The sequence below is a fragment of the Alligator sinensis genome, unplaced genomic scaffold (assembly GCF_000455745.1).
Source record: "Alligator sinensis unplaced genomic scaffold, ASM45574v1 scaffold628_2, whole genome shotgun sequence".
NCBI lineage: Eukaryota > Metazoa > Chordata > Crocodylia > Alligatoridae > Alligator > Alligator sinensis.
The window spans coordinates 585,956-597,565 of NW_005841833.1; the positions used below are offsets into that span (position 1 = coordinate 585,956).

The window sequence follows — 11,610 nt, forward strand, 5'->3', positions numbered from 1 at the left end:
CAGAAGGTGAGCCGGCGGCGGCGTCGCTGCCCCCGCGCGCGGGGACGTTTCCCTCATCTCCCGCCTCAACCTTCCGGGCTGCAGCTTGAGCCCATTGCTCCTTCTGCCACCACTGAGGGCAGCCCGGCTCCATCCCCTTCCCCCCACCCCCCCACGTTAAAATTTGTGAAATGCTTTGGCAGCCCTCGGGTACTATGGTGATGGGGAACATGCGTCACTCAGTTGATTGATCGGTATATATTTTTTATTAATGATCGGTGACGTGAACCCTCCCGATAGCCATGATTTCCGAATAGATCACGTAGGTGCTTAAAAAAATAATAATAATCTGTTAATTTTTTAATCTGGAAGCCAGAATCCCTTGGTTGGGTGCTACAAGATGTGAAGTATAAACTTATAAATGACATTATGTTTAGGGGCAGAACCCTGTTGCTTTTATCGCTGGTGGGGGGTTCATCACGTTTTGCAACTCGGCCCCTACGATTCACTGTGTTACCGGTGCTACGGTTCAGTTTCTGAGCGTAAGAATGTATTAAAGATCAATGGAGGTTTTTCTTAATTTTTAAATGATTTTATTTCACAGTTTTTCTCCAGGCTGACAGAGAGGTTTGTGTATGGGGTGGATGTTTTAGGAGACACTTTCTGGAGGATATGGACAGATCTGCTAGATGTTCTTGGAATCGATGGTAAGTGTGATGCTGGGCACGCGAAAGTTATGTCAGGTAATCATTGCAGATGTTTTTAGAGGGACAGGAAGATTGCAGAGTGTTGCTTCTTATTTTTGCCTTTCTGTTACTCAGGCTATCTTTGTTATATAACTTGTAAGTCATCCATGTGGTATCTGTGTTCCCTTCACGTAGCTTTGAGGTTTCGGTTCGTGTTCATGAATAAATGCAGTGAAACAACCGCACTGCTCTACGTTTTCTACCTTCTAAGGCAGTGAATTGACCAGCCAGCTGTAAAGTCAAAGATCTGGTAGTACAATGAATGGAAACTCTGGGCCAAGTGATTTCTTGCCAAACTTTCCAAGTTTGTACTTAAACTTTGCTTTACTGTTTTTGCTAAACCTTAAGACCGTGTCTTGTCTGTCCAAGGCACTGGAAAGGACAATTTCCATCTGCAGCACACAGCTGTGAAGCCTAGTTTAGGTAGCTGTCGTCTTCTGTGTTGACACAGCCTGCTTCCCACATTTAGTTTGAATTTCTTATGGTATAATTCCCCAAGTTTTACCTGCCCTATCTCTCTTATTACTCCAGAAGGGAGTGAAGTACTTGTTAAGACGCTATGTGCTCTGAAAGACTGAACCTCTTCCCTCCCTCCCTCCCAGTGGGTGGAGGGGGTGAGGTCTGTAGCTTAATCTTTTTCTACTATGTCAACATGGTTGGGTATTTGTTCCCTCCTTTGGAAAGATCAGCGATTGGAAAGTTCTGTCTGGGAAGGTCTGAAAATGCCTATATAGACTTTTTTTTATGACATTTCAGTTTTTTCTTCATGTTGTTTGCATCTGTGCCTTTCCCCTTCCTTTCTCTTGTTTCCTTTTTGAATATTTCTTCCTCCCCCTTCTTCCTTCCCCCTCCCCCTCCCTGGTATAGTATTTATGGTGCTTTTAATACTGTTCTAATGGTGGCTCTGGTCATGCAGAGCACTCTGAATATTCTCCCGGCCCATCTACCTGCAAGGGAAGATCACCTGTGATCCAGGGGATGCGGTGGATCAGACAGGATCCTAAGTAGGAATTTTACCTGCTGAGTTTGTCACTGAGTGATGGAAAGCCTGTTGAAGTTAGTGAAGTTGCTTCCTATAATGTGCTATGCAACAGTTCATGATGGAATGATCCCTCATAACCTGATACCGTTTGCTGGATTGACAGCATGCCCAGCTTTCCCTTTATCAGGACATACTGCTGCATCTTATCCATGTGCTTTGATAACTAATATGGCAGCACACTTGCTTGTGGTTGAAGGTCTCTTCTAGCAGACTGCACTTGACTCCAGTGTTTTGTGAATTATTTTTTTTTAAACAAAGTTTGAGAGCTATTATAGGTGTTGCATCTTAAAACAAAGGATAGGCAAGCTAAAAATCCGGATAATGCTTTTCTTGCTAAGTTATTTTCCTGCTGGTTCTTGGTTCTAGATGTTGCAAAAATGAATAATTCTAAGATGACTTGCATGTATGTGAAGTGTCCATTAATCTTTATACCTGTTTTAATTTTATTGCTGCTCATTTTGTTAGATGGGATGAGAGAGGACACTGCAAAGAGATGCTGCAAAGGGAGAATAACAAGGTGTGGGGAGGAAAGACGAAGAGCAAGATGAGGAAAGAGCCTGGGAATATGGGGAGAAAAGAGCACAGAGTGGGGGAGAAGAGAAACAGAGTGGGAACTGTGGTAGTCCCAAAGGGCTGAATGTGTTTATTCAGTGGGTGAGGCTGAATGCAGCTGAACAAATAGCTAAAAGTTATGACTGCAAGAAGGCCATATTGTACCATTCAAAGCTTTTGTCCTCCTTCAGAGAATGTTTTGCATCTCTTATTTAACGTAAGTCACTCAATTGCAAAAATAGAGATGGTCCATTGGTTGCTATTCAGAAAGTAGGCTACTGTATGCCACTTTCTACAGTGTACTCTGTGTAAGGCTAAAAAAATAATCCCCCAAAACGATGCAATTCTCCACACTTAACCTGAACAGTGCTTGTGAAGGATACAGGCTATGGGGGCTTTGGTGCTACCAGCCCCGTAATTGACCAGCTCCTGTCATTGTAGCGGTCAGTTTCTCTCTGCCATTAGAAACCCTTGAACCTGATGAGGACTAGCTGGTTTCAGAGCTGCTACTAGAAAACAGGAGGTGACAGTAGCCATGATACTCATCAGTTGCCATCAGTTTCAAGGCTTTTTATAGGAGCCCTTTGCCAGCTACTGTTTTGACCCTCGTGAATATGCAGTTAAACAGCGTTCACTTACTCTGAAGTACCTGAAAGATGCTATGTGCACGAGGATGCCAAACAGCTTTTGTTACAATGTAAGTAGTAAGCAGTGAAGTAGGACTGGCACTGTGGTATGGAATTCAGAGAATCATGCCATCATCCAGCAGAGTACACCCTGTGTCATTATCCAGGAAATGAAGAATGAGCTTCTTTCCTATTCTTAGAAACCAATCTTGAGACCTCTGCAAGTAATATGGCCCTTTAGTAGTTACGCTTACAGCTACCTCTGCCCACTTCTGATTAAACTGCCTTTTTGATTTATCTCATGAACATTTCTTTATTTTTCAGCCTCCAACTTGACCCATTATTTCAGCCCAGCAGCAGTTGCCAACAGCCCTACCCGTGCCCTGCTGCTGGTTGGTGCCATTTTACTTGCCTACTGGTTTTTGTCTCTCTTCGTTGGATTCTTCTTCTATCTCTTGCATATGCTGTTTGGTCGCTTCTTCTGGATCGTGAGAGTTGCTCTGTTCGCCCTGTCGTGTGTGTACATTCTCCAGAAGTACGAAGGTGAACCAGAGCATGCAGTCCTGCCTCTGTGTTTTGTTGTAGCTGTCTATTTCATGACTGGGCCTGTTGGATTTTATTGGAGGAGAAACAGCAGCAGCAGCCTTGAGGAGAAGATTGACCATCTTGACAGTCAAATTAGACTTCTGAACATCCGTCTTACTAGGGTGATCGAGAACATGGACAGAGGCAACGACTAATGGAATAAATCTATAGATCACTTTACACCAGCTCTCTAGATATTTACTAAGCACGATCATTAAAAAGTTACAAAGCAACAAAACATCCATGGTAAAAATGTTCAATGTTAAAACTTTAGATCGTATATTAAGGATAAGAGTAATTTATCTAGACTATACACTTGAGACGTTACACTTGTAAAAATAAGATATGAGATGTCAGCTGTATATTCAGAGATTTTATCCATGACTAGAATTTTATCAGTAAATAAACAATTACTTTTACAAGCATTTAAAAACATCTTTTGTAAAGTTTTTATAAAAGCAAACTGAGTAGTCTATTTAAAATACTGAAATTGAGCTGAACATATGCAAATTTGACATTAAAAAAAATCAAATGCTCAAGCTACCAAACATTTCTATGGAGATATAACTATTGTGGGTCCTTGTTCTTCCATCTCCTCCCCCACCCCCCCACAAGTTGTGACCTATCATTTTATTTTACAGTTTGACTTATTTCATTGCCTTGAAGTTGCCTTTTCACGTGGTAGCTGATGAATATTTTGTTGTCAGGCCAATTATTTCATACCATGGCTTTTAACGGCAGATAGGAGGGGTTCTTCAGAAATTAGAAGTCATTTAACAGCTCTTCAAAATGGAGAGCCCATACCTCTCTGCAGTTGTATAGTTTTCTTTATTAGCTTTTCATACTAAGAACTTCAAATTCAGTGCAAGAAATTTTGGAAGGAATTTGAAGGAAAGAAGCATGCTGCGATAGAAAATGTTCAGTGGCAGATTACAGTTGATCTTCATAGCTAAAGCATTTTTCAAATAGAATCGTATAGGATGAAATATGATTTTTAATCTCAGGACCCACATACTTCCTTAGAAAAAAGGCAGCAGATAAAATACTTGCAAATGTATTGTTGCTTTAAGCTTTCTCAGGACCAGTAAGCGGCAATAAATTTATCTTCAGGAAGATCTGGATTTTTTTTCTAAAGTTGTAATAGGTTTTTATAGGTGCTTTTTGCTTGAAGTCTGTATCCTCACTGTAGTGGATTTTGGGGGAGGTCAGGCACATTAGGAGATGAGCTTATAAAAAGGGGTCATATTTCAAAGTGATGTTAGTGCTTTGAAGCAACATTATTTTGGTGGGCCGCATGTATACGTAACCTAATGCTAGCGAACTTGGCTCATCACAACACTGGCTTCGTAGAGTTTGAAGTGCATTGAGACAAAGGTAATCTCAGGGAAGAAAGTAGTAATATAATGTTAGTAATGCAGTGCCCTCAAGGGTATTTTGGGAAGTATGGCAGGAAAGCATACCATAATGATGAGCACAGTATAAATACTTAGATGGATAAAATGCACCACTGCTACAGGAGCACCTTTTCCTAGTTAAAAAAAACAAAACAAAACCCCAGATCAAAAGCAAACAGAAATATGTGTTGGAAACTGGGCAAAAGCAAAACCAAGGAAATAAGTCTGAATTGCTGAACCAAAATCTGCTGTCCCCCATGCGTAAACTTCCCTCCGTGCAATTGCACATGTGCAACTTGAGTAGAAATTGGCTATTTATCTTTTAAGTTGCTGCTGCTGTTAGGTTAACCCAGGATTTTGAAATTTAATTGAATGTGACTTTTGGGAAAGTTCATTCTAATTTATTTTAAATGCTGAAGTGTGAGTCTATTCTACAAATTCATGTAACTTGACTAACCTTACTTGGTCTGTCGTATTTAACTTTACATAGGTTTATTTAAATCCATGTATATGGACATTTTAAAATGTAGGTTTCTCATCTTTTGATAGTTCCAGCTTTTTAGCAGTCACTTAAGATGAGTGTATTGGTTTAACATGCCATTGACACTGCATATACCACAAGGTATCATGCCCTCTGAGTGGCACTCTGTACACAGCCAAAGTCCTGTGAATTTTTTGCTGAAAGTTGCAAAGTAGTTGTGCTAAAAAAAACAATCCCTTCCCTGTAAAAACCAGGTGATAAACACTATGATGATGTGCAGACTTTCAGGTTAGTAAAGCCATATTTAAATTGCAGTATACTTGTTTGTACAGCTCATTTTCTGCATCCTTATAACTTAAAGCTAGTTGTTCAAGATGAAACAGGCTTGACTGTGAATTACTAACCATGGTGCTTGCTAATGAGTAGTCCAACTAATAGGAACAAAAGAGTTCCGGGGTGGGGAAGGGATTTAGTATCCACAGTAGTCAATTGGGCTACAAAACAGACCTGAAATGAGAGATTAAAGCCCTGATTAGGCAAAGAACTTAAGCACCTGTACTTAAATTCTTTGCCAAATTTGAGGCTTTTGGACCAAAGTATGCAAAGCCTTATTCATGCAAGTAGCGTCATGGACTTCAATGGGATTGCTGCTATGGAAGATGACTCAGAGGAGTCAGTGTATTTTAGGTAATCCATAGGTAATATTGTAGTGAAAAGCACTGATTATAAAAGGTTAATGTAAAAATAAGAGCTGAATATTAGAGATTTATTTTAAAATGTTATATAAAAATTACTTAAGATAATATTCTTCCCATGTTTCCCTTTAGTGACATCTTCAATTTTGGTAAAACCAGGCCTCTTGGTTTAACTCTTCTCCCAGATTTGCTTACCTGGTTGCATGCACAAAAAATATATTTTTGTATTTGCTTATGTCCCATGTACAGTGAAATGTTATTGGAAAAGCAGTATGTGTAAAATTCGTTATTTTTAATCAGTATTGTTTCCCAGTACTCGTTTTTTTTTCTGTGGTCAGATTTAAAAGTAGTCATTTTGAAAGAGCACAAACTAACCTTCAACACATGTACTTGAAAATGCTCAGAATGTTAATGTGCGCTGTAGTTGATATGGTCTTGGGAGGTAATTCTGGTTTTGTGTGTGTATTCTTAATTTTTCCATGTGAAATTCTGCTGTTCGCCTGGTAGGTTTTTGTGCTCCATTCTTCATACATTTATCCTACTGGCAGTGAGAATGCATCGCTGTTATGCTGCCTTTCATCTGAGGGTCTCAAAGCATGTTACAGAGATGAGTGTCCCCACTTTTCAGATGAGTAAACTGAGGCACAGAGTTTGAGCAATTTGCCCAATGCCACATAGCAGGTTGGTGGCAGAGATGGGAATAAAACCCAGATCTCATGACTCCCTGTACTTTGCTCTAGCCACTAGACTGCTTATTCCAGTGTGGGCAGTAGTGCCTATGCATTCGCTAGCATAGATAAACCCTGTCCTTAGTTCAAAAGGCTGGCGATTTTGAACTGTTCCATCTGATCTTCCTGTTTTTAGCAGCTACTTGAAATAGTGACACCTTACTTGTACTGTTTTGATGCACAATAGCTTACGATGGAGTTCAGACTGTCTGGTGTCAGAAATTCCACTAGGGTCTTAAGTGTTTAAGCGTCATGCTTCAAGGCCTAATATTTGAAACTTCTCTATTCCTGTATGTATTTCAATACATCGACGTTCTGGAGAACTATTTACATTTGTAGTAATTTATCTCAGAGTTCACACCTCACCTATAGATAAATGATTTATTATATTCAGAATGTAATGCTTTTAGAAGTGGTTTTGGATGTCAGAGTACAATGTACAAAATCTGGTGTAGCTCAGTACTGTACTTAATAGTGCATTCTTCGAATTGTGATTTGCTTTTAAAGACTTGTTGTGTAGTAAATGTGGAAAATAGACAAGTATAAACCTTAGTTTTTTGATGGCATAAAGTTTTTAATGTGATTTGCCTCACACACCAATAATCTGTATTTGGCAGCTAATGATGTTACTGACCGTAAATTCCATTTATCTGTTTTTTGAGACTACAACGATTTTATTGTATCAGCATGTATTTTAAACTTTTGGAGAATTTCATTGGACTGTGATGATTAGCACATTAAAATTGATCATTTTTTCTTCTTAACCAGAAATGATATTTGCTCTTGTAGCACTAGTTATCAGCACTGATGTTAGTGATTTCACATGCTGTTTTGTACATCAGATTTCAAGTTTAGATAGCGTTTAAGTTTGTACAACTAGATGTTTATGTAAAATGATTGGTTCTGAAGAAAATGGTGTATGTATACTTTTGACACATGACTCTTAGGGAAAATATTAGGTTCTACTTGATGATGATGTTAAGTAGTTATGAATATATCGAACTTATTTTCTACAAAGCTATACATGCCTTTATTTATTACTTATATGACCACCAAATCAATGTATTATGTAGTTAAATATTTGTAGACTAATTTCACAAATGAATTATGGTATTGTGACAAAGCTTAAACAAAATAAATGTTTGTTGAAACTTTGCACTGAGACCCGAACTGTACTTTAAGACTCTCTTTGTTTTGTTGCAAGTCACCTTTGACGCTTGATAGTTCTCAAGGCTGTAGATTTTGCTCAGATTTCCGCTCAGCCTGAGATTAGTTCAGGTAAGAACGAAGGAGACAGATTGTTTATTTGTACCCACCAAATTTACAATCGTGTTTCCTTGCACTTTTTTTTTTTAAATTTGAGCACTCTTTTGTGCCATTGGCTGGCTGCAGACATGTCAGAATTAATGTACCAGTTTTGCCTGCCCTTCAGGTCTGAGCTTGTCACTTGATACCACGAAGAGCTGGATGGATTAGCTCACTTTCTATGTTGGTGTACAGCAATGCTCCCCAACCGCTGTTGGTCCACGGGTAACAACAACACTGAGCATTTAACAGGCTGTGAACAACATCATATAGTTGGGTTTCCTTTTGACCTCTTCAACCCACCTTTGCCCCTCTTAGCAGTGCCCCCCCCCTTTCTCTATCCTTTGTATTTAAATGACTTCGGTCCTTTCTGTACAGTACCCCCACTCTGCAAGATCATTCACAGCATCTGCTGAAGTCAGCCGTAGCTTATGAAAGCTTGTGCCTCTGAAAGAGCCCACCGTGGTCCCTCTGCTTTGCCTGTGGCATGTCAGGGTATTATGTCTATCCTGCAGTTGTGCAGTCTTGCTAATAGTTTAGACCAGGGATGTCAAACTCATCCAGCCCCATGGGTTGGTTGCATGAGGGTTACTGGGCAGGTCCAATTGTGCCAGAACCAGCATAGCTCCACCACCCCGGCGTGCTGACTTGGGCAGGCCCAGCCCACATTAGCCCTGGAGTTCAGACACGTGCTGCCATTGCCCCACCCCCACCCTTCCCCGCCCTTCGGAGGGGTGGTGACGTCAGCGCGCCGCCGGGACTTCCCCTTCCCCTCCTTGTCTCCCCTCTCCTATGTTCCTACCCCCTGCTATCGCGTGACTTCGCAAGTCTCGCGCGACCCGAGCAGGCGACCCCGGAAGTGGCTGCGTGCGGGTGGGCGCGCACGTGGGTGCGGCGATGGGCCGAGCGCGCCGGCGGCACAACTGGAGGGCGCGGCGGCCCGGCCCCGGGGGGCTCCCGCCGCGCCCCCCCGCCCCCGACCCGGGCCCGGAGCCCTTGCGAGCGGGATGCGTATGCTCACGGGAGGCTCGTCTGTCAAAAGCAAAACTCCAGTTTAGGATGGTTTTTTTTTCACTCTCCAGAGGATGGAAGTGGGTGGCAGAAGCAGCAGGTTGAAACAGTACTATACCCAGCTGCCACTGCTGCTTTGGAGAGCAGTGACTCGTTTGTCCTATCCCCGATGCCAGGATGGCCCAGTCCTGGGGCACAGCAGGGATTTGATTTGTTCATCTCGGTTCGTGCCTGGTGGGAGCGTCGCAGACCCTGGCAAGCTGCTTGTTCTGGGCGCAGGTCGCAGCCTGTTCTAAAAACAAAGCGCTAGAAGCGCTTAGACTAAATGCAGATCGCTGACGTCTTTGCCAAGACAGCAAAACCAAGGACCAGGCAGGCCTCGCTTTCTGCCACCGTTTTTTTTTTTAAGCTGTATTGTCATTGTCAGCTTGCACTGCATTTACTCATATTGCACCTGCCCTGGTGTCAAATGCAAGCCCGTTGCTAACTCTAAGGCTCTCAACCTTTCAGCAATAATGAAGTGTATCTGAATGTTTAGACTGAAGTTATTATTGAGTTATGTAGTGAACCTGCTGTGCGCCGTGGACAAGTCACCAAGTCTCTGTGTCGTTTTGCTCGCTTATTAAAAACAGGTAGTTTTCACTTAGCAGGTGAGGTTTCTGTGGTTCAATGTTTGCAAAAAGGGCTATATTTCTCTCATGTTATCAATTCTAACAAGGAAAGACTCGGTTCTCTTTTCACAACAGCAGTAAGGAGAGCACCTGTTCCTTTCCGTTGCTGTAGCCAGTAATGTCCTTTAAATTGAAAACAAGCTACAATAGCTTGAATACTTTGAATTTTGCAAAACAGCTTAAGCAATAGGTTAAGAATAAACCATCTAGACCCTGTGAATAATCAAGCGAATACTTGCAGATGAGACGCTACTCAAAGGGGTGGATGAAAGCAATGCTCTGGTTCTGCCATCCAAAAAGGCAAAGAAGAAAAAAGCATCAGAGGATACAAGAGAAAAGAAGAAGCCCCTGAGCAAGAAACAGAAGAAAATCTTGCAGAAAGTTTTAGAGCAAAAAGAGAAGAAAAATCAGGTACGTTGCTTCTCAGCAGTAGGGTTCTGGCCAGGCTGTCTGAGGCAGTGATTTAAAAAATAGAAAAAAGCAGTGTTTAAAGACAGCTCCTGTCAGTAAGCTTCTTTTCTGATCTCCCTGAGGCAGCGTGAGGGATATTCTCTTTAGAAGGGTTTATAAAGCCATTCTAGGCCAGGTTGGGGAAGCAGAAGAGCAGTGCTTTGCTAATTGTGATCTTGTGCGCTTTCAAGCAGCGTGAACTGATTTAAACATCTAGATTGTCACGGGGCTCACCTGCAGACAGCAGCTGCCACTGCCAGCCCACCAGTGGGTCTGTGCACCCACGTGCTTCTGGCAATGCTGCACAGCACCTCTGCAGCAGCTGTTCCAGCAGAGCACAAAGAGCACGTTCGGAAAGCTCTAGCTGCAGAAGGTGCGATGTGTCTGTGCATGGCTTCTGCTGGCTGCCACATAGTAGAAGAAGCCCCTTTTTTCTCTTGGGAGACGTGGTGCATCATGCATCCCTGACAGCAGAAAAGGGCATTTTGCCGCTGCAGAGCAATGGGGGGTGTAGATATACTTGAAGTATTGCCAGAGGAGCTTGGGTTTTGTTGACAGGACGTTGTAGAGTAGATCAAAAGGTACACGGCCACCTGTGTGGTGAGTGCAGCCTGCGCCTTGGGACATTGTCAGGGTGGAGTCCCAGCTCTTTTCTGCCAGTCTGACCTCTCAGTATATGAGATGTCATAAGTGGGTCTGGAAGCCTAGGGCTTTTGCAGGCCACTCCACTTTGACCCTGAGCAAATTGCTTCATCTCTTTAGAGGGTAAGTTTCCCTATCTGCAAAATATGGGTCATTCTTAGAAGGGAGCCTTGAACAACAGCTAATGTTGGTAAAATGCAGTAGTATGAAAACTGGTGCTTATTTGAAAAAATGTGTCATGCTTGACCTTTTAGAAGATGAGCAACAGCATGAAAGGCTTTAATGCCTGCATTGCACCAAATTTGGAGAAAGATTTGCCAATTAAAGTGTGTAAAAAGGGGGTTGTACTCACTGTACATACACATTTTAATGCAGCCCATCCACAGAATCACTGCCAACACTTCTCTGGTTTGCCCTATCTGCAAATGGCAGTAGGGTGGCTGTCCCTCGAGACCCCTATCGAGCAGATCCCCCATTGACTGTACTGAAACAAGAGTAAAGGGTCCAGCTTGAAGTGAGTCTTTTTGTTGATGCAGCTGTACTAACAGTATCATTTTTTCCCCTTAGCGCGTCGAGTTGTTAAATAAATTAAATGAGGTCCAGGCTTCTGAGGCTGAAATGAAACTTCTGTACACCACTTCCAAGCTGGGCATCGGAGAACGCATGTTCCAGGCCAAACGGTAAAGATCATATGGAAAGCTCC

General features: G+C 42.2%; 2 protein-coding genes across 2 annotated transcripts in view; both read left to right on the forward strand.

Moving 5' to 3' along the window:
* Positions 1-7,985, forward strand: part of BRI3BP (BRI3 binding protein) — an 8,746-nt gene extending 761 nt beyond the window's left edge. Inside the window, exons 2-3 of the mRNA XM_006015232.3 lie at positions 584-686; positions 3,270-7,985. Coding sequence (XP_006015294.1) covers positions 584-686; positions 3,270-3,685 — 519 coding nt within the window. The 3' untranslated portion in view covers positions 3,686-7,985. The remainder of the gene's footprint in view (positions 1-583; positions 687-3,269) is intronic.
* Positions 7,986-8,980: 995 nt separating this feature from the next.
* The window catches only part of DHX37 (DEAH-box helicase 37), a 24,741-nt gene continuing 22,111 nt past the window's right edge, over positions 8,981-11,610 (forward strand). The window contains exons 1-3 of the mRNA XM_025197791.1: positions 8,981-9,135; positions 10,044-10,226; positions 11,475-11,587. Coding sequence (XP_025053576.1) covers positions 9,031-9,135; positions 10,044-10,226; positions 11,475-11,587 — 401 coding nt within the window. The 5' untranslated portion in view covers positions 8,981-9,030. The remainder of the gene's footprint in view (positions 9,136-10,043; positions 10,227-11,474; positions 11,588-11,610) is intronic.